The sequence below is a fragment of the Phacochoerus africanus genome, chromosome 4 (assembly GCF_016906955.1).
Source record: "Phacochoerus africanus isolate WHEZ1 chromosome 4, ROS_Pafr_v1, whole genome shotgun sequence".
NCBI lineage: Eukaryota > Metazoa > Chordata > Mammalia > Artiodactyla > Suidae > Phacochoerus > Phacochoerus africanus.
In genome coordinates, this window is record NC_062547.1 from 108581690 (window position 1) to 108604258 (window position 22569).

The 22569-nt window shown below is 35.9% G+C and overlaps 1 protein-coding gene across 11 annotated transcripts in view; it reads left to right on the top strand.

The window, feature by feature from the left end:
• The window catches only part of PPIP5K2 (diphosphoinositol pentakisphosphate kinase 2), a 92785-nt gene that overhangs the window by 4548 nt on the left and 65668 nt on the right, over positions 1-22569 (top strand). For all 11 annotated transcript variants that reach the window (XM_047778381.1, XM_047778371.1, XM_047778370.1 and 8 more), the window contains exons 2-7: positions 4596-4980; positions 8160-8355; positions 10945-11035; positions 12412-12497; positions 14312-14466; positions 15606-15707. In XM_047778381.1, coding sequence (XP_047634337.1) covers positions 4867-4980; positions 8160-8355; positions 10945-11035; positions 12412-12497; positions 14312-14466; positions 15606-15707 — 744 coding nt within the window. In that variant the 5' untranslated portion in view covers positions 4596-4866. The remainder of the gene's footprint in view (positions 1-4595; positions 4981-8159; positions 8356-10944; positions 11036-12411; positions 12498-14311; positions 14467-15605; positions 15708-22569) is intronic.

Genomic DNA, 22569 nt, shown 5'->3' on the forward strand with positions numbered 1-22569 from the left:
ATAAAACAAGGAAAATATCTCATCCCAGATTGTTGAGGATAGTTGTTAAATCACAGAGTCATCATTGCTTTCCAATCTTTTTCATGTTAGAGCATGCATAAAAAAGAATAGTATTTTGTACAGTGTTTCCAGGAGAAACTGAAGAGAATGGTGCTGGAAGCATCTGGCCAAGGGTTCCAGCTGCCATAAAAGCTAAGGCAATTTTTGGCATACTTATGCTGTTCCTTCATGGTGAGACAACATGTTGGGAGACTCTGGATTAACAAATTAAGAATTTACCAGGTAGGAATGTTTAATAAATGTTCATCCTCTTGAAACATACCATATTTCGAAGGGACGGACGTAACCAAAACAGTTATATAATGCCAAGATTATAGGTGATCAAAGGTTAAAATGAATAATTCAGAGAATAAAAAATAATAGAAATTGTTGAGGAAAGTTTTGTGGAGGAATATTTGTGGAGTACTTGAGTTTTGCCAAGTATCAAGAAGAGAAAGACTCTGCTTCATCAGTTTTATCTCCTTTTTATCAGATCATCATATCCAGTAATAGTAGCATACTCAGGACAATAGCAAACATATGTTTTGCTTACCATTGCTTCTATTATTCTACACTCCCCCTCTTCCTTTTTTTTTTTTTTTTTTGAGTTGTATACTAGTTCTCAAACTTGGCTGTTCATTGGAATCTAGGAAGCCTTAAAAATTTCTGGACCTCCTCCCAAATATTCTGATAAAATTAGTACAGAGTGTTGCCTGAACAGTGGGATGTAAGCTCTTTTTTATATAAAGATTAAGATAATCTGTAAATCAGTTTGTAAGACAGATAGAATTTACTGAGGCCCAAAATTTTAACTAACTTGCTCAAGGTCATACAGCTATTGGAGTTAAGATTCAACACCAAGTATTTTTGGCTCCAGAATCCATGCTCTTAAGCTGTAGCCTGTTCAGTCCAGCCATAGTATCTGTAAGTATCTCTCATATATTAAAAAAGAAAGCCTTTGCCTACCTTTATAACCTTGAAAAGAATTGTCAGTATATCTTGTCTCTATGTCCTCTTCTCCCATTCTCTTAAAAACAACCCAATCATATTTAATAAAATTGCCAATTCTTACTGTGGCTTCTCAGTCCTCTGTATGCGTATTAGCTACTTGCTAATAGTCAACTTTATTATATACCATTCTTCCTTTGCTTTCTTGCTTTGTTCCAGCTGCAGCGGCCTCCTGACTATTTCTTGGTCATGAAAAATATGCCAAATATTTATGTTTTAGGAATTTTATAGTTTGTTTCTTGTCTATGGTGCCTTTATCATGTAACCCCATGGCTAGTCTCCTCATTTAATTCAGATTTTTGCTCATATGTCACCATATTAGAGATGTCTTCCTAACATATTTGTTGATTTGTCTATTGTCTTTTTCCAGATGAGTGAATGAGACATGGTTTTAGACGTAAACTCATAATTAGATGTCAGACATACATGTATGTATATTCTTTAAGCAGTGTTGAAAACCGAATCAGAATTTGAGTGAAGAGAAAGGGAGAGATCACTCATTAATTTATACTTTTGCAAAAAATGTGTAAGATACCCTTTTTTTTCTCCCAAAAGCTGGTTTCTGTTCACATGTAATACATGTGTAAAAAAGTAGCTCAGAAATGTGGGAGAATGTACAGTAAAGGGACTAGCAGGAAATACAACCCACTAAGAACTACAAATGAGTAGTTCTGCTGGGTCATGGTATTGTTAATTGACTTTTAAGATTTCATTTTTATGCATTCTAGACTTTTCATGGTGAACACTCTGCAAACTTCAAAAATTAATTATCAGCTCTGCCTCTAGAACAGGATTGTTCTAAACTTTCGTTAGAATATCTACGTTAGAAGAAAGTACAATTTTAAAATGCCATAAAGTCTGTATACATACATACATACTTAAAAGTATACATAAACCGGAGTTCCTGTCGTGGCGCAGTGGTTAACAAATCCGACTAGGAACCATGAGGTTGCAGGTTCGGTCCCTGCCCTTGCTTAGTGGGTTAACCATCCGGCGTTGCCGTGAGCTGTGGTCTAGGTTGCAGATGCGGCTCAGATCCTGCATTGCTGTGGCTCTGGCATAGGCCGGAGGCTACTGCTCCAATTCAACCCCTAGCCTGGGAACTCCATATGCCGCAGAAGCCACCCAAGAAATGGCAAAAAGACAAAAGAAAAAAAAAGTATACATAAACCTTTATGTGTACTGATACACATCTCTCACTGTTGCCATTCTGAAATGAATAGTGAAACATTATTACATATTTCTGTTGTCAGTTTTATTGGTGATCTTGACATACTAAAACAGAAAATGTTACTTTATTTGGCTGTTTTCTTGCTAAAGTATAAACTCCTTAAGAAAAAGTCATGTTTACTCTGACTTTGTATTGCCAGCGTCTAATAACCTTCTGTAATAGGTGAAAAGTATTTGTTGAATAAGCAGATTTATTTCAGCAAAGTGAGCAATATTTCATTGTTAGATTTGCATGTTATGTTAGTAGGGAGCATGATTATAGAGACTAAGATTTACTGAGTGTTTAGTATATGTCAAACACTTTTTGATAGGTGAAGAAAATGACTTAGGGAAACTAGTATAAGTTGCTTTTTATGTAATGACAGATTTAAATAGGTATATCTAACTCTAAAACTCATGCTGTTTCTGCTACTATATCAGGACTGGTTTTAGATGGACAAGACGAGTAAAAAAGTAAAAAGACCCAAATGTTTGCCTTTTGATACAAAACAGAATTAAAATCAAAATATTCACCACCATCAAGTATTACAGTTGAAAACTTTTTTTAATATGTCAAACAGTGCCAAGGATTCCCTGAATTGGAATAAAAGTACTGATATATAAAGCTTATTTCTGCTTTTATTCTTTAGTGACAAACTGTTTTAAAATTCATAGTGTTGTAATTATAGTTTTAAAGATGGATAAAGTCAAGCCTGGCTCGATAAACTAGTTTTAATGTTTCATAGGTAGCTACCAATTAAACTGGAATTAGATCTTTAAGAATAGGACTTTATGCTTTGCAATTCTAGCTAGCCTATCATTCAACTCTTAGGAATATTTGATCAAGTAATTTCTTATGTGTAACTGGTAATCAAATGAAGTATTTGATAAGTAGTTTCATCTTGACAGCGATTAGTTTTAGTATGACCAAGGTACCAAGTACAGCCTTGGTAAAGAATATTTTGAGTTTATATCATTGTTACATGGTAGTTCTTAAACTGATGTTCATGGGCATCAGTTTATATGGAAAAGTTAAGATGTCAGTGATATAAAATTGCTTGCAGAATTTAGTGTATATGTGCATTTTTTTTTTCTGAGAAAGTCCATAGATTTTAGTAATTAGCCAAATAAGGGTTTTTTTTAAGAATTTATTTTTTATTTCTCTAAATTTTTTTTATTGAAGTATAGTTGACATATGTTACAGGTATACAATACAGAGATACACAACTTTTAAAGGTTATACTCCATTTATAGTTACAAAATATTACAAAGTCTTTAAAAGTTAAGGAACCCCTGTTATAATCAAATCTTATTTTGATTCTAATCTTGTTTTGTTGGAGTTCCTGTTGTGGCTCAGCGGAAATGAATCTGACTAGGAACCATGAGGTTGCGGGTTTGCTCCCTGGCCTCGCTCAGTGGGTTAAGGATCTGGAGTTGCTGTGAGCTGTGGTGTAGGTTGCAGACGCGGCTTGGATCTGGCATTGCTGTGGCTGTGGCTTAGGCCAGTGGCTATAGCTGCGATTAGACCCCTAGCCTGGGACCCTCCATATGCCATGAGTGTGGCCCTAAAAAAGACAAAAAAGGCCAAAATAAATAAATAAAATAATCTTGTTTTGTTGGTTTGTATATGAGAACAAAATGCAGAATGCTTATGGTCCCTAAAACACCTGTTTGTGAATTCAACTTTGACAAACTGAGGCCTTTTAAAACATTATTTAATATAATTTCAGATTGGTATATAATTGTCAATGCTTTTTAAACCGCATTATATTTTATCTGTTCTTTTCCCTTCTCTTCAGATATTACTGAACTATGAGCAGCGGGATTTAGCTTTTAATGTAATTTTGTTATAATTTCTTAGATATTTTTATACTTGAGGAATTTAGTGTGTAGTCTTGTTATTGTCTTATATCATGTTGTCAGATTGCCAAGATGTACATATTGAAGATGATAGTCTAAATTTCCTAAATTTATGGAAAAAATTGTTTTTTTTTTTATTTGAAGGTATATCAAGTTACTGGTAATGATTTTATTTTGATTTTATTATTATTACAATATAGTTGATTTACAATGTTTTGTCAAGTTCTGTTATACAACAAAGTGACCCAATCACACAATTTCCCTGTGTTATACAGTACAGTACAGTAGGATCCCATTGCCCATCCATTCCAAATATAATAGTTTGCATCCCCAGAACCCCGCAAATGCCCATTCATCCCACTCCCTCCCCCCACCCCCCGGGAACCCCATTGGTAATGATTTTAAAAGTGTCATATAAAATTATTTTTACATGAGTGTTTTTGAATTATCTCTAAAATTAATTTTTTATTATATTTTAGGTACAAAGATTGCTGTATCAACTCATTGAAGCAATTACCTCACTGTCTTTGTCTTTTAAACTGCATCAACAATGAAGCAATGATATCTGAGAGAAAATGAACATTTGCCAACTAACTGATTACAATTTCAAGTGATTGTATAAGCAGAAACAAGCTGCAACAGACCTATGTGTTGACTAGTGTAGAGAGAATGCTTTTCTCTGATGCTGTTAATTTAGAAACGGTTTTAGTATAGCACATTTAAATTATATTTATATCAAATGAAATAAAAATGAGTGAAGCTCCCAGATTCTTTGTTGGACCTGAAGATACAGAAATAAACCCTGGAAATTATCGACACTTCTTCCACCATGCAGATGAAGATGAGGAGGAGGAGGATGAGTCTGTAAGTTGTTTGATTAAAGAAGACCAATACAGGCTAGGCTTCTTACTGATCACTGTGATGAGGAAGTGATATCATTGTCTTAAATAGTGAAGACATTTTTTTTGACATAGAAATTTGTTGGAAGTTTTTAAACTGAAAAAGCATATTGTGTTTCATTAGTAACATTATTGACTGGTACTTGACGACATAAAGTTAGGGGTCATATTTCTAACTTTTTAATGATAACTATTTTAGTGTCTTTCAGTGATATGCCTAGCTTAACACAGGGTTGGGTAGAAAAGGTGACAAGGAGAAAGAATAATCAGGGCCATAAATCAAAGGGGTTCCTTGTATGTTGAAATGCACAGCAAATATATCAAGGACGACTGCTTAACCAGCTTCATTAAGTTTGTTATTTGTCAGCACAAGTAATGGTTGACCTGAAAATATCCCTATTTATTAACTATTCAGAAGTCTAAACTGGCTAGGAGAAACTACCTCAAGTATCTAGTGTGTGTGTGTGTCTGTGTCTGTGTCTGATTCTTTTTCTGATCTGATATCTTGGAGTGTATATCCACACTGGATCTTTAGGAATAACACACATCTATTATGTTCATTTTGCTGTAATTATGTCAGCTCAATATTTCCATTACTCATCATTATTATTCCTTTGCAAGTAGAGTTTGCTTTTTCGTGAGAACTGATTTAAAATACAAACTTAAAGTATGTTTTTCTTAAATTTTGAACTGAAAATAGAATTTTGTTTGAAAACAAAAAACTTGTTAAATTTGGCAAAAAGTAGTAAAAGTGAACCAAAAATAACTATTAGATGACTCTTCAAATTACTTTTTGTAGTTATTTAACAACACTTTTCACAACACAGTTACACATGTCTGAAATGCAAATCAGATGGTCACTTACTTAAAATCTATCCACTCCCCATATCATCCCCCCCAAAAAATGATTTTCAAACTTTACATGCCAGGCAAAACTTTTCTTCATCTCACGTCTAATACAGAAGTCTAGTAAGTAAAACATAAAAGTAAAGCTTCCCTGACTTACTTAGACTAGAAAGTACTATTGATTCGGGCTCTATCTTCCCACTTTTTTTTAAGAGTTTTTCTAAACATATTGAAAACGTCATTCATAAATCAAGCTCAGTCTTCTTTCATGTAAGGACTTTTATCTCTCTCCTATGTCTAGAGCTGTACTTGTCTCTCTTCCCTTGTACCTTTTATGTTTTAGCAATATCAGGTTTTTATTTCCCACATAGCCCATGTTGTACCATGTCTCTTGCTATTGTATGTACTCCTTTAGCTCTATGAAGTGACCCTCCTTTCTGGATATCTTGTGAATTGGTTTTCATTCTTCAAAACCTTGTTCAGATTTCCTGTTGTTTACTCTTGCCCCTCTCTTTATTATTTTCCCCATGAGAGACTTGAACATTTCTTCCTCAATACCATTTCTGTACCTTAACATGTATACTTCTACTCTTTGTATCATTATGTACTGTATTATTACTGTGTTCCCTGTTAGACTCCAACTGCTTGAGGACATGTAGTTTCTGTGTACCTAACTCTTCAGTACCTAGCATAGTTCTTGGGATACTGGTACTAATTAAACTGAGTTCACATTCATAAGCATAGTTGTGACTTTTTTTTTCTGCATTTTAGGGCCACACCCACGGCATATGGAGGTTCCCAGGTTAGGGGTTGAATTGCAGCTATAGCAGCTGCCCTAGGCCACAGCCACAGCAATGCCAGATCCGAGCCACATCTGCCACCTACACCAGAGCTCCGGGCAACACCGTATCCTTAACCCACTGAGCGAGGCCAGGGATTGAACCCTCAACCTTATGGTTCCTAGTCGGATTCATTTCCGCTGTGCCACAAGGGGAACTCTGCATAGTTGTGACTTTTGAGGAGCTTGATTTGGTTTATTAGATCCATGGATTGATAAAATGATTTGTCCCAGATCATTCTTTTGTTGTTAAGATTGCAAAGATGTTAGGTTGTGTACTCTTGTTTGAGAAAAACGACTTTAGGCATATCATAATGAACTGTGTTGAAGCTTTTGATTAGGAAAGAATTGAATAAATGGATGAAAGACAGCAGACCCTAGGGAGGTTAGGATTTTCTATATTTGATTTACCATCAGATCCAATACCAATTTGAACTCTAAATTTCATTTTAGAGGAAAGAATGTAATGCTAGGCATAAAGAAGAATAACTTAATTCTGGTGTTATCCAGTTTTATTTTTAGACTTATAATAAGAGAAAGTCTAGTAAAACATGTTTTGGCCCAGATTATAATGTCATATGAAATACAGAAATGTCATGGGAGAGAGAACAACTGAGATGGAAACTGGATACAGCTTTATATTTAATAAAATTGTCTAAGTACCTGAATGTGAAAATCTCACAATGAATCTTGAGTAACTTTAAAAACTTGTGAGCTACTCATAAGTTGTTTCTATATCCTGTTTTTTAAGTTTCACACTGAATCATGGCCTTTGAGCTGTAGCAAGTGTGTCCAAAATGAGTAGCACCATTAAGTAGGAATGTTTAGCATGAAGTTATGGTGTCAGAGAACATTGACACCTCTGGTTGGCACTGTGGCTTTTTCCAAAATTTTCTTCTAAGTTGTCATTGGTGACCAGCTCACATTCAAGCTCCATCTACAAAAAATAGTGTAACACTGTGTAGCTTTGTAGTGAAAATATCTTATTTAAGGCAAGAGAATTCTTTTTTTGACTGTGGCATGCAGAAGTTCCCAGGCCAGGGATTGAGCCCTGGCCTGACAATGCCAAATCCTTAACCACTAGGCTACCAAGGAACTCCTTTATCTGCGATTGGCCTTTTTCCTTGGATTAGGTATGTTTTGGTTCTTATTTGCCCTTTTTTGGTGTGGATAAGGCAAAATAAATGCTAGAGACAGTTAAAGAAGTACTTAAGTTTGAAATCTGAATGAAAATAGTAAGTAATCTGAAACTTAAAAAATTTTTGGACCTTTGTAGAAAGCTCTTTTTTATTTAACAATAATATAATTTTGAGAAAATGCCTTTTTAATTTTGAAAATGTTAATGTGTCACTTTTATTGATTTATTTCATGTCTTACCTACTTTTGAGAAAGATTTAAGATAGCTGTACTTTGGAGTTCTTATTAAGTCAACCTGATTTATTGTTTTCTTTCTATTTTAGCCACCGGAAAGGCAGATTGTGGTTGGAATATGTTCCATGGCAAAGAAATCCAAATCCAAACCAATGAAGGAAATTCTTGAACGGATCTCCTTATTTAAATATATCACAGTAGTAGTGTTTGAAGAGGATGTCATTTTGAATGAACCAGTGGAAAACTGGCCTTTATGTGATTGTCTTATATCTTTCCATTCTAAAGGTATTAAAGAACAGGGAGGGAAACTCCTTTATCGTCTTTGACTATAAAACTAAAACATATTTATTGTAGATATTAGATAAAATAGAAAAATAAAATTAAACTTAGTCTCACAGATAAAATGACACTAACATTTTGATGTATTTCTTTCCAGTCTTTCTTTCTGTGTATATTTTTAAAAAACAAATTTAGTGTTATAGTGTATATATAATTATATATATACACACACTTTTTTACTAATTATATCTAGAGATTATCCCCCTCCATATCATTCTTCAAAACCTGATTTTAATAGCATATCATCCTGTGGAGTTCCTATAAACCAATATCCTAAAAGTTAGATGGCTTCCAGTAAATTCTTAAATTATTGAAGGTTTTTTTTTTTTTTTTTTGGTCTTTTTAGGGCCATACCCACAGCATATGGAGGTTCCCAGGTTAGGGGTTGAATTGGAGCTGTACCGGCCGGCCTACGCCACAGCCACAGCAATGTTGGATCTGAGCCACGTCTGCAACCTAAACCACAGCTTATGGCACGGCCGGATCCTTAACCCACCAAGTGAGGCCAGGGATCGAACCTGCAACCTCATGGTTCCTTGTCAGATTGGTTTCTGCTGCGCCACGATGGGAACTCCAAATTATTGAAGATTTTAAGCTCTTACACTTTGCCATATAGGAAGTGATCTATCATTCCTCATCTATACATTTATACTTGATTTCTTAAGACCTTTTTTTTGGTTTGCTTTGGCCATACCCACAGTATGCAGAAGTTTCGCCGAAGTACCAAGGCCAGGGATCAAACCTATGTCGCAGCGGTAACCTAAGACACAGCAGTGACAATGATGTATCCACTGAGCCACTAGGAAATTCTGTATTTCTTTTGAGAACTTAATATTTGAATTTTATGTTTTGCTTGCTCTCTTTTGTAAATCAAACTGAAATATTATTTAAGCGTAAGTAGTAATTCATAGTAAAGTGTATATCTGAAAATTTATGACTAAGAATCTATGAATTAAATGAATTTTCACTTAAGAACTCTAAAAGGTACACACTCTTATAAATGTATTCATATTAGATTATTTTTGTTACCAAATTATGTAGTCTCCAGCCATGTTAAAGTCTCATGTTAGTTAAGTCTTTAAAAAGCATCCCCTTCAGCAAGATGGGAATGGAGCAAGTAAAACTTTTTGTGCCCCGATAGCCTGTATTAATTTTCATTATTTCATAGAGAAATCAAGGCCCTGGTATTCTTTATAGACTTAAGTCCCTCATTTCAGAGAATCTTAAAATTTGCTTATGCTTAAGAATAGGTATTCTTTCCTTACTATCACATTGTTCTCCCTATCTCTTAAGTAAAAGCTAGTTATTTGCTTATAAAAACTAGGTACTACCTAAGATCATATCCCACATACTTTCTCTTGGTAAGGACAGAGTTCCTCTTTAGTAGAAAACGAAAGCAGGGTAATGATGGGTGTTTCTTATTTCCTGAATTCCATTAGAAGGCTTCCATAGACATAGAAACATCTTTTTTACAGTAAGTAATGAATTCTTAGAGTCTAAAAAACTAGAAAGGATTGTAATTTGTGGTCAAGTGATTCTTGGTATAGAGTATTTCTATTTAAAGTTAAAAGCTAAGAGAATTTTAGAGATATATCTTTTTTTAACTGACTGTAGCTTTTTGTTTTGTTTTTTATTTTTTTCAACTTCAGTATGCTTTAACACTTCCTTCCTCTGTTATTCTGATAATGCTACAGAATACAATATCTTCACAGATAGATTGTAGCATACTAATGGAATTGGCATTTGAACCCTGGTTTTTGCTCTTAAGCTCAGTGGTATGCTGCCTTTCTTAATCACATGCGTTCATGGATAAAATTGGAGTCTTTTTTAAGTGTCAGTACAGAGAGTGAACTATGATTAAAATTATTTATTTATTTTTTAGAACTTTTCTTAGTATATCTGCCATTTGATTTATTTTCATTGTAATTAGTAATTTTACCAAGGTCTAGAAATTTTAGGGATTTAATTTCTGATGTGTTAACATTGACCTAATAACAACAAACATGATTCTGCTCATATATTTTTATATTTTGAGAGTATCTGTTGAATGTAAATTAATATTTCTTTTGCTAGTTTAAAAATGCATAGGTTCTTTGAATTATCAGCTAATTTATATGTATAAGCATCAGACTATCTTAAGTGAGAAGAAGAGTTAAATAAATTTTTAGAAAATCATGAGGTCGTTGTGATACACTTATTTATATGTGGACTTCTATTTGTATATGAAATTATCTTACCTTCTGTCAGGTGCCTTTGAATAATCAGGCATCATCTAACATGTCAGTGCTCTAAATTGGGTTATATGACCATTGGCTTGCTGTGCCTTATCATTCTAATTAACTAAGAAAAAATCAGATTTATTTAATAGTGTAAGATAAATTTTTATGTATTTATTATTTACCTTATAAAGAAAGCAGTTATATGAATAATGAAATTAATGTTTTATGGGAAGTGGCATAAATTCAAGTTGATTAAGTTGTGGATGTCAGTTTATCTTGAGATTGTACAGAATATGTTAATAACATGTGTTCTTAGGATTTCCACTGGACAAAGCAGTTGCCTATGCAAAACTCAGGAATCCATTTGTAATCAATGACTTGAATATGCAGTATCTCATACAAGATAGGTGAGTGGTTAAGTTGCCTGAATTAAGGAAGGAAAATTAAGATTTACTTATTATCTGTTATAAGCTGACATGGTATCAGGTGTGTGTGTGTGTGTGTGTGTGTGTGTGTGTGTGTGTGTGTATATTTGTGGTATCCTTGAAGTAATAATTAGAAATAGGTGGGGTTTTTTTTAAATTTTAATTTTTATTTTTGTTGATGTTGTTGTTGTTGCTATTTCTTGGGCAGCTCCCTGGGCATATGGAGGTTCCCAGGCTAGGGGTCGAATCGGAGCTGTAGCCACCGGCCTACGCCAGAGCCACAGCAACGCGGGATCCGAGCCGTGTCTGCAACCCTACACCACAGCTCACGGCAACTCCGGATCGTTAACCCACTGAGCAAAGGCAGGGACCGAACCCGCAACCTCATGGTTCCTAGTCGGATTCGTTAACCACTGCGCCACGACGGGAACTCCAGAAATAGGTGTTTTATACCCAGTGTTACAAGTGAAGAACCTTGAAAATTAGGGAGATAAGTTATTTTGCCCACAGTTACAAGTAGTTCCTTAGGTATTAGAACAAGGACTTAAATGAGATTTATTTAATTTTCAGACTCTCATAAACCGTTGACAATTATGAACAATTTTTCTATCATGTGACTGAGAAAATTAAGGCTTTATCCAGTTTAACTAGGTTTTTAATGGTAAAGTGTAACCATTTTGAAAAATATTTCATTGTATATCTTAGCAATTCAAAAGCATAGATAGCTAAGAGAGATTATAAAATACAAATGCATTTGTGTATTTCACTTAATTGATGTTTTACTCTAATAGCTACCCTTATAATTCTGTGTTCACATTACAATATGAAGTTACATGTATGAAAATGCTGTATGAAGCATAAGACCTTGTATTTTTTTATTTTTCTGTTTTTGTTTTTTTCCTTTCTCCCAGTTAGTAATGGTGTTAATATCTGAAGTTTGATATATATTTGTTTACTTAAAAAAGACTTCAGGGAGTCCCTGTCATAGCTCAGTGGAAACGAATCCAACTAGGAACCATGAGGTTGCAGATTTGATCCCTGGCCTTCTCAGTGGGTTAAGGATCTGGCATTGCCATGAGCTGTGATACAGGTCACAGATGTGGCTCGGATCCCGCGTTGCTGTGGCTCTGGCGTAGGCCGGCAGCTATAGCTCCGATTAGACCCCTGGCCTGGGAACCTCCATGTGCCACGGGTGTGGCCCTAAAAAGACAAAAAGACAAAAAACAAACAAACAAACAAACTTATGTACATGCTTTTTTTAGTGGTAGAACAGTAATAATGTACTTTATGGATAGTACAGTAATATCTTCATTGTGAAACAGAGCAGTAAAACAATAAGGTATTTTTTTTTTCTTCAGGAGAGAAGTATATAGTATTCTTCAAGCTGAAGGTATTTTACTTCCTCGTTACGCAATTTTGAACCGTGATCCAAATAATCCCAAAGGTAAGAATAAGAGATTTTAGACAAATTACCTTTTGTCACTTAACATACTCCTGAACCACTCTCTTCTATAATTAAGTGGAAAGAATTTAAGTAACTTACGGTATTCTATTCAGTTTTTTAAAATGATCCAAATAGGCAATTATATTTCAATTAATAAAATGTGATACCATGAGCTAGAACACTACCTAATAATCAGGAGTTGTGTATCTTACATTTCTTTGGTCCAAATTTTACATGTCTGAGAATCATAAAGAATTTTTTAGTTAAATGCTTAATAAATTTGAGTTGATTGTGGTAAACGAATGATTCATCTATGATTGTTGAATTAAGTATTAGAAACTTCATGCTAGGATGCCACAATTAAATTTGTGATAAGTAGAAATTTTGAAATATTATTATTAGTATTTTAAAACACCCTTTTCTGGAGTTTTCATAGTGGCTCAGTGGGTTAAGAACACAACAGTGTCCCTGAGGATGTGGGTTTGATCCCTGGCCTCACTCAGTGGGCTAAGGATCTGGCATTGCTGCAAGCTGTGGTTTAGGTTGCAGGTGCAGCTGGAATCCGATGTTGCTTGTGACTGTGGCATAGGCCAGCATCTGCAGCTTTAATTAGACCCCCAGTCTGGGAACTAACATATGCCTCAGGGGCATCTGTAAAACATAACAATAATAAATGCTTTTCTTGTATTTTACTGGTTCTCTAATACCCAGCATATAAGTTACACATAACTTAGTCTAAGAAGGTAGGATAAACTTTTATCTTTTTTAATGTTTAATATTCTGACAACAATATTTTTAGGAATTTTCCTGACTTCATTGTGTACTAGAGCAACTTTTATTAAAAACCAGAAATAGCATTACATGTAAGCAGAAACTTTTCTCATGTGACTAGAAGTAAAACTTCTTCATTGCTTGCTTATTGTATATAGTGGTTGATTTTGTAACTTAATATATTTCATGGTATTTGTGGTATGAGTGATTCCATACATTTTTTAGAAGATAATAGCATTATGAAGTTATTTCTCTCTGTCTCTCTTTTTTTTTTGTCTTTTCTAGGGCCATACCTGCAGCATATGGAGGTTCCCAGGCTAGGGGTCCAATTGGAGCTGTAGCCACCAGCCTATGCCTGAGCCACAGCAATGTGGGATCCAAGCTGCATCTGTGACCTACACCACAACTCCCGGCAATGCCGGATCCTTAACCCACTGAGTGAGGCTAAGTGGGTTAAGGATCCTTCAACCTCATGGTTGCTAGTTGGATTCGTTAACCACTGAGCCATGACGGGAACTCTTGATGTTATTTCCCAGATCTTGGGCATCATTTCATATCATACTTAGAATTCCTTGGGATGTTAGGGTAAAATGATAGATTTATTAGATTTTTGAGGAACAACTGTAGTTCTTAATATCACAGATTGTAAATGTTGAGGTATATGTTTGTATAAATGTTTTTAATTAAAATCAAATCAGAGAGTTCCTGTGTGGCACAGTGAATTAAGAATCTGACTGCAATGGCTTAGATGGCTGCAGAGGCGTGAATTTGATCTCCAGCCCCACACAGTGGGTCAAAGGATCCAGTATTGCTGCAGCTACAGCTAAGGTTGCAACTGTGGCTTAGAATCAGTCCCTGGGCCAGGAGTTTCCAAATGCCATGAGTGCGGCCATTAAAGAAAAATCAAATCATTACATTATCCAAAGTTACTTTTCTTTGTAATCTCTATTCTAGTTAAAAAAAAAAAAAAGGTTCTCAATCATACTAATATATCTAGATAACATACAGTATTTAGGTTTTTTGCTGTTATGTTTGATTTATAGAATGCAATCTGATTGAAGGGGAAGACCATGTAGAAGTAAATGGGGAAGTTTTCCAAAAGCCATTTGTAGAAAAGCCAGTCAGTGCAGAAGATCACAATGTTTACATTTATTATCCAACATCTGCTGGTGGTGGAAGTCAAAGACTTTTTCGAAAGGTAATCCTTTGTTATCCTAGAGAATACTATTCTTCATACATTGTTGTATGAATTTTACTAAAAATAATCAAGTATTTAGTAAAACTATGATTAAGTAAGAATGTATCATTTAGAGATAAATTAATAAAATTGACATCAAACTCTGTTAGGGAAAAACAAGGCATTATTTTAGTTATTTACTATTTATGCAAAATACCTATTTGATTTTCTTTCTATCTTCCATTTATGTATCTGTCATGTGAGAAATTCAGATAAATATCAGCTGTTTTTAGAAAAATGATAGTTCATGGAGGAAGTAATATCAGTGACTCTTAAATACATGAAAGTATTTCAAAATTGCACCCATAATAAAATAAATGTAAATCAAGTCTAAAAGATAATTACATTGAATTACTTTTTGAGTTGGCAAGATCAGAAAGATTGAGGTAGTTGATAAATGAGCACAAGCCCAAACATTGATAGCAGTGTTTCTTCTTAGCAATATGAAAAGATAAAAATGCACATACTTCATAAACAATCATGGAAATGCAAAGTAAGAACACAGTGAGGTACTTGTTTTATATTCATTAGAGTGGCAAATATTAAGAAATCTGACAATATTAAGTGTAGATATTTATAGATCAGTGGGAACTCATATATTGCTAGAGAGACTCTAGATTATTAAAACAGTTTTAAAAGATTTTGGCATTATTTTTGTAAGTTGAATATGAGGATATTCTATCACCTAGCAATTCCACATTTAATAAATGCCTTAGAAACACCCTTGTACATCTGTGCACAGGGCTATTTAAAAGGATGTTTGATGCAACATTCCTCTACTAGCTAAAATTTAGAAAACAGCGTAAATATATATTGATAGGTGAATGAATGAATTATGGAATATTCATATAAAGGAAAATTCTATATAGTAAAAATGAACAGTTACATGCAGTAATATGATTGAATCTTAGAAACAGTTTTCTTAATGTTATAATTACAGCAAAAAATTATATACTTTCAGCTACATAATGTGTTAAATATTTGTAGATTAAAAACATTTTTGAAATATCAATGATGGAAAGATAGTAAGAAGGGTTGTTTTATAAAACTGAGGAGAATAATTTAGCTTTCATATTAATGGACTTTTTTAAAATTTTCAGATTGGCAGTAGAAGTAGTGTTTATTCTCCAGAAAGCAGTGTACGAAAAACAGGTTCATATATATATGAAGAGTTTATGCCCACAGATGGTACTGATGTTAAGGTAGGATTGATTAAAGTATTTTTTTTTGTCTTTTTCTTTTTTTTGTCTTCTCCACAGCATATGGAGGTTCCCAGGCTAGGGGTCCAATCGGAGCTGTAGCCACCAGCCTACACCATAGCCACCTGGGGTCTGAGCCATGTCTGTGACCTACACCACAGCTCACAGCAATGCCAGATCTTAACCCAATGAGCGAGGCCAGGGATTGAACCCGAGTCCTCATGTATGCTGGTTGGGGTCTTTAACCCCTGAGCCATGACGGGAACGCCTGATTAAAGTATATTTTAATTTTGTGTTTAAAGTTTACCAGCAATCTCAGAAAAAGAGATTATCTTTTAATTGTTATAACCTCTATTCTGGATCTCTTTCTTTTTGACTAGGGATTCTTAATGTTTGTATTATGAATGCCATTGGTAGTCTAAAGTCTATGGACCGTTTTTATAGAAAAATGTTCTTAAATAATGTTCTTATGTGCTTAAACCATACAAGATTACAAAGGTGACAAAGTTTATTGAAATAGTTATCAAAATATATATAACTCAACTTTTTGATTATAATATATTCTTTAAAAAGACATTAAATATTCTGTAATAACCTATATGAAAAAGTATCTGAAAAAGAATGAATATATGTTTAGGTATAACTGAACCACTTTGTTGCACACCTGAAATTAACACAACATTGTAAACCAACTCTATTCAAGAAAAAGAAAAAAATAAAAAAGAAAAAAATAAAATATAATGGGTAAAAAATCTAATAGCCACCACAGTTTCCAAGCATTGATTAGTATAAATGATGTTTTGAGAGCTTTGACAACTATAATATGATTTTTTTAAAAAAGGTGTGATTTTTTTTGGTGATAAATAAGGTCTTCATTGCTTTACCTTTAGCCAGGCTGTGTCTAATTAGAGAATTCTTTCATAAGTGTAAATCCCGATCATGAACCTCTTTTTGAAAATTCTCTTGTGGAGAGGAGGTCTAAGATGCAGAGTAGCAGGACATAAGACTCACCTGCTCCCAAAAATATGTTGAAAATACAACTACATGTGGAGCTGTTCACACAGAAAATTTGTGAAAAACTGATAAAATAACTCAAGATTATGTTAGAACAAGAAACACATTACAAAACCAGATAGAACATAAGAAAGAAGAAGAACAAGAGAAAAAGAAGTGAAAGGAAACTATATGGGACCTGCTCTCCCAGGAGAGAGCTGGAAAGAAGAATAATTCCTGCACCCTGGGAAGTTCCCCCACCAGTGACCCAGGGACAAGATCAGCCAAAAACAAAGGAAGAACTCTAGACAAATGGTGTGAAGCAGTTAAAAAGGAGACAGTCCTCCACAAACAGTCAGTGTTATGGGCAATGGGCAACCATAGGCAGGTGCCAGCAGGTGCTGTGAACTAAAACTTTGGCCTTAGAGATCAGACCTAAAGAGAGAGCTGGGGCCAGCTACGTGGGGGAAGAAACCCGGGTTGGCTGTGCGGAAACAGCCTCGAGGGACTAGAGTATAGGGCAACAACAGTGGAAGCATCTAAGCAGAGGCAGTCCAGTGGGGCTTAGAGACTAGACTCCATTGTTTGGGGGTGCTGGAGGGAAGGGGGCAGATCCACCACTATGGACTTATTCCCTGTGCCTGCTTCCTCAAGCTGTAGAACAAGGACACTGCCTGCCTCAGCTCAGGGAACCACTTGGCCATGGTGGCTGCCTAGCAACAGCTGGGAAGCAGCTCTGTGCAAAGGGCTATGGACTTCTTGGTCTCACCTGGGAGAATAACACAAGCTCCCAGTTCCTGATGGCAGGGAATCCCTCCACTCCACCCCACCCCCAACGCTAGTGGAGCCCAACCTGCACCAGAAGAGTTGGCAGTGGCAGTGGTGCCATCCCCTGAGAGATCAGGGAAAACATAGGTGGCTTGGCTTCTCCCAGAGAATCTGCAGAAGCTTTTGCCATTGGGGCAGAAAGAGCTGCTGGCACCAGTGCCCATTCCCATGTAATGGCTGTGGGTTCCCACTCCCAGTAGATCAGGGAAAACACAGGTGCCTTGGCTCTACCCGGAGAATCTGCAGAGGCTCGCGCCATCAAGGCAACACTAGAAAAGCTGTTGGTGGCAGTGTGCACTCCTTGCAAAGGCAGTGACCTGCTTGAGCAGGGAAAACACAGGTGTCTCTGCTCTGTCCACAGAATCTACAGAGGCTTGCACCAGTGGGGCAGCACCAGAAGAGCTGCTGGCACCAGTGCCCATTCCCGTGAAAGGGCTGTGGGTGCCCACTGCCTGTCAGTCAGGGAAAACAAGGTGCCTTGGCTCTGCCCAGAGAATCTGCAGAGACTTGCGCCTTTGGCTCAGCGCCCATTTCTGTGAGAGGGCCGTCGGTGCCTGCTGCCTGATGGAGCTATGTGGTGCCCAACTGGAGAAAAGCACAAGATACAGGGCCCCAGCTAGTGGCTCTGCCAAGGCTCGTGTCAGTGACACTCATCCCACACCAAGGGAGCCAGGACAGGCCCATTAACCCACATTCCAATTTGCAGGGCTACAGAGAGCACTGTTGTCCAGCAGCAAGACAGGGGGAGGGACTGCCAGAAATGCACATCTTGTGGTTACAGAGAGAGCCTGTGAGCAACAATTAAGGAGAAGCCCCCCGCCTCTGAGGCTTTAGAGAGAGATCCCTAGAGTGGCCAAGCAAAGGGAGTGCCAACAGAATGGTGGCTCTTGCTCCTATTTCTACAGAGAGCAGTCCCTAGAGCCTAACTGGCAAAGAGAGAGGTGGCAAGAGAAACTGATAGCATTGCAAGCTATGAAAAATAGCCCTCAAAGCTACCTGCTGGCAGGAGGGATAAGACACACTGCTACCCCTGAGAGCTACAAAAGCAATCCTGTGAATGGTGAAATACTGCCACCTACCGCACAGACCCTATCCCTAACAGCCACCCAGCTACAGGAGACGTGTGATACCATTACTCCCAACATGTATGTGCTCAGGATACACATGAACCACTACCACCCTGAGAACTCCAGGACTGGGCACCTGCTTCAGCATCTACATACCTACTATCAAGGGACTGATAAACAGAAAGATAGACACTATGAAATGATGAAGAAACAGCTTTCAGACAAACAAGGGGAAAAAAAAAAAAAACACCACAAAAACTACTAAATGATGAGATAGGCAATTTACCTGAAAGAGAATTCAGAGTGATGATTGTAAAGATGATCCAAGATCTCGGAAAAAGAATGGAGACACAGATTGAGAACTTAAATGTTTAACAGGAAGCTAGAGGATTTAAAGAGTATGGTGAGTAGTGCAGTACCTGAAGTGAAAAATAATCTAGAAGGAACCAATAGCAGGTTAACAGAGACAGAAGAACAGATAAGTGAAGTGGAAGACAGAGTGGTAGAAATCACTGCTACAGAAAAGAATAAAGAAAAAAGAATGAAAAAAAGTGAGGAGAGTCTAAGAGACCTCTGAGATAACATTAAACATACCAACATTCGCATCATAGGTGTTCCACAAGGAGGAGAGAGAGAGAAAGACCATTTTCAGAGAGATTATAACTGAAAATTTCCCAAATATGAGAAAGGAAACACTCAAGTGAAAGAAGCACAGAGAATTCCCTACAAAATAAACCCAAGAAGAAACACAGATAGGCACATGCTAATCAAACTGAAAAAAATTAAGTTCAAAGAAAAAATATTAAAAGTCTTAAGGGAAAAGCGACAAATAGCAGATAAGGGAACCCCTATAAGGGTAACAGCTGATGTTTCAGCAAGAAACATACAATATCTAACTAGCAAGCATGAGAAGAGAGGACAAATACAGAACATAAAAAAATGCATTTGAAATTAAGAGACCAGCAAGCAGAAGCAATTCTGTATACATATAGGTGGAGATATCAGAATATAAGGAGAATCCTTAATCAAATAACTATAATGGTCATATACGTAAAAAAGAAAAACCAAGCCAAACGTAACACTAGACATGGTCAGCAAATTGCAAGAGAAGACAAAAAGGGAAGAAAAAAGACCCAAAATAGCAATCCAAAAAAATTTTTTTTAATTGAATTTATTTTATTTTTTGTCTTTTTGCCATTTCTTTGGCTGCTTCTGTGGCATATGGAGGTTCCCAGGCTAAGGGTCGAATTGGAGCTATAGCCACCAGTCTACGCCAGAGCCACAGCAACGTGGGATCCGAGCCGCATCTGCAACCTATACCACAGCTGACGGCAATGCCAGATCCTTAACCCACTGAGCGAGGCCAGGGATCAAATCCGCAACCTCATGGTTCCTAGTCGGATTTGTTAACCACTGAGCCATGACGGGAACTCATGAAAAAAATTTTTTTAAGTAAATGACAATAAGTACTTACTTATCTATAATTACACTGAATGTAAACAGATTAAATGCTCCAAAAGAAAAAGACTAGCTGAATGGATTCAAAAGCAAGACCCATATATGTGCTGTCTACAGGAGACCCACTTCCATTTAAGGACCCATACAGACTTAAAGTAAGGGAATGGAAGAAAATATTACATGCAAATGTAAATTATAGAAAAGCAGGAGTATCAATACTCATATCAGACAAAATAGACTTTAATATAAAGAAGATCATAAGAATCAAAGAAGGACATTACATAATGATTAAAGGATCAATCCAAGAAGAAGATATAACACTTGTAAATATATATGCACCCAACATAGGAGCTCACAATATTAGTGGGATACTTTAACACCCCATTTACAGCAATGGGCAAATCATCCAGACAGAAAATCATCAAGGAAGCACAGACCTTAAATGATACACTAGACCAAATTGACTTCAGTGATAACTATATAACTTTTCACCCCAAAGCAGCAAAATATCTTTCTTCTCATGTGCACACAGAACATTTTCCAGGATAGATCACATCTTGGGCCACAGATGAAGCCTTGGTAAATTTAAAAAAATTAAAAGTATTTCAAGCATTTTCTCTGAATACAGTGCTATAAGACTAGAAATAAACTACAAGGAAAAAACAGCAAAAAACACAACCTCTTGGAAGCTAAACAATATGCTACAAGACAGCCAGTGGATCATTGAAGAAATCAAAGAGAAAATTAAAAGATACATAGAGACAGATGGCAATGAAAATACAAATTCCAAAACCATGGGACACAGCAAAAGCAGTTCTGAGAGGGAAGTTTATAGCAATACAATCTTATCTCAGGAAAGAGGAAAAAATGCAAATAAACAACATAACCTTACACCTTAAACATCTAGAGAAGGAAAAACAGACAAAGCCCAAAATTAGTAGAAGGAAAGATCATAAAGATTAGAGCAGAAATTAATAACAGACAAAACAATTGAGAAGATCAATGAAACCAAAAGTTGGTTCTCTGAAAAAATTGACAAAATTGATAAACCATTAGCCGAACTCATCAAGAAGAAAAGGAGAGGGTTCAAATAAATAAAATTAGAAATGAAAAAGAAGTTAAACTGACAGTAGAGAAATACAAAGGATCATGAGAGACTACTATGAGCAATTGTATTCCAATAAAATGGACAACCTAGAAGAAATGGACAGATTCTTACAAAGGAACAACCTACCAACACTGAACTGGGAAGAAATAGAAAATATGAATAGACCAATCACAAGTTCTGAAATTGAAAATGTGATTAAAAAACTTAGAAAAAACAAAAGTCCATGACCTGATGACATCATGGCTGAGTTCTACCAGACATTCAGAGAAGAGTTAACACCTCTTTTTCTGAAACTTTTCCAGAAAATTGTGGAGGAAAGAACACTCCCAAGCTCATTCTTTGAAGCCACCATTACCCTGATACCAAAACCAAAGATAGCACAAAAAAAAAAAAAAGAAAAAAAAAGAAAATTACAGGCCAGCACCACCGCTAAACATAAATGCAAAAATCCTCAACAGAGTATGAGCAGACCACATACAATTACCCATTAAAAAGATCATACGCCATGATCAAGTAGGATTTAGCCCAGGGATGCATGGATTCTTCAATATCTGCAAATCTATCAGTGTGATACACTACCTCAACAAACTGAAAAATAAAAACCATATGATCATCTCAATAGATGCAGAAAAAGGTTTTGACAAAATTTAACACCCATTCTCAATTAAAAACTCTCCAGAGAGTGGGCATAGAGGGGAACTACCTCAATATAATAAAAGCCATTTATGACAAACCCACAGCTAACATCATTCTCAATGGCAAAAATCTGAAAGCATTTCCACTAAGACCAGGAACTAGACAAGGATGTCCTCTTTCACCAGTGTTATTCAACAGTCGTGGAAGACCTAGCCATGGTAATCAGAGAAGAAGAAAAAAAAAAACAAATGAAAAGGAATCCATGTTAGAAAGAAAAAGTAAAACTATCACTGTTTTCAGATGACATGATTCTGTACTTAGAAAATCCTAAAGACACTATCAGAAAACCATTAGGGCTCATCAGTGAATTTGGTAAAGTCTCAGGATACAAAATTAATTCACAGAAATCAATTGCATTTCTATATACTAACAATGAAAGACCTACCTAAAGAGACAAAAGACTTGTCCTCTGAAACCTGTAAGATGCGAATGAAAGAAATTGAAGAAGACTCAAATAGATGGAAAAATACACCGTCGTCTTGGATTGAAAGAATCAACATAGTCAAAATGACAGTGCTACCTAAAGTAATCTACAGATTCAATGCAATCCCTATCAAATTATGAATGACATTCTTTACAGAACTAGAACAAAATGTTTTCAGATTTTGTATAGAAACACAAAAGACCTCAAATAGCCAAAGCAATATTGAAAAGAAAAAACAGAACTGGAGGAATCAGGCTCCCTGATTTTAGCCTCTACTACAAAGCTACAGTC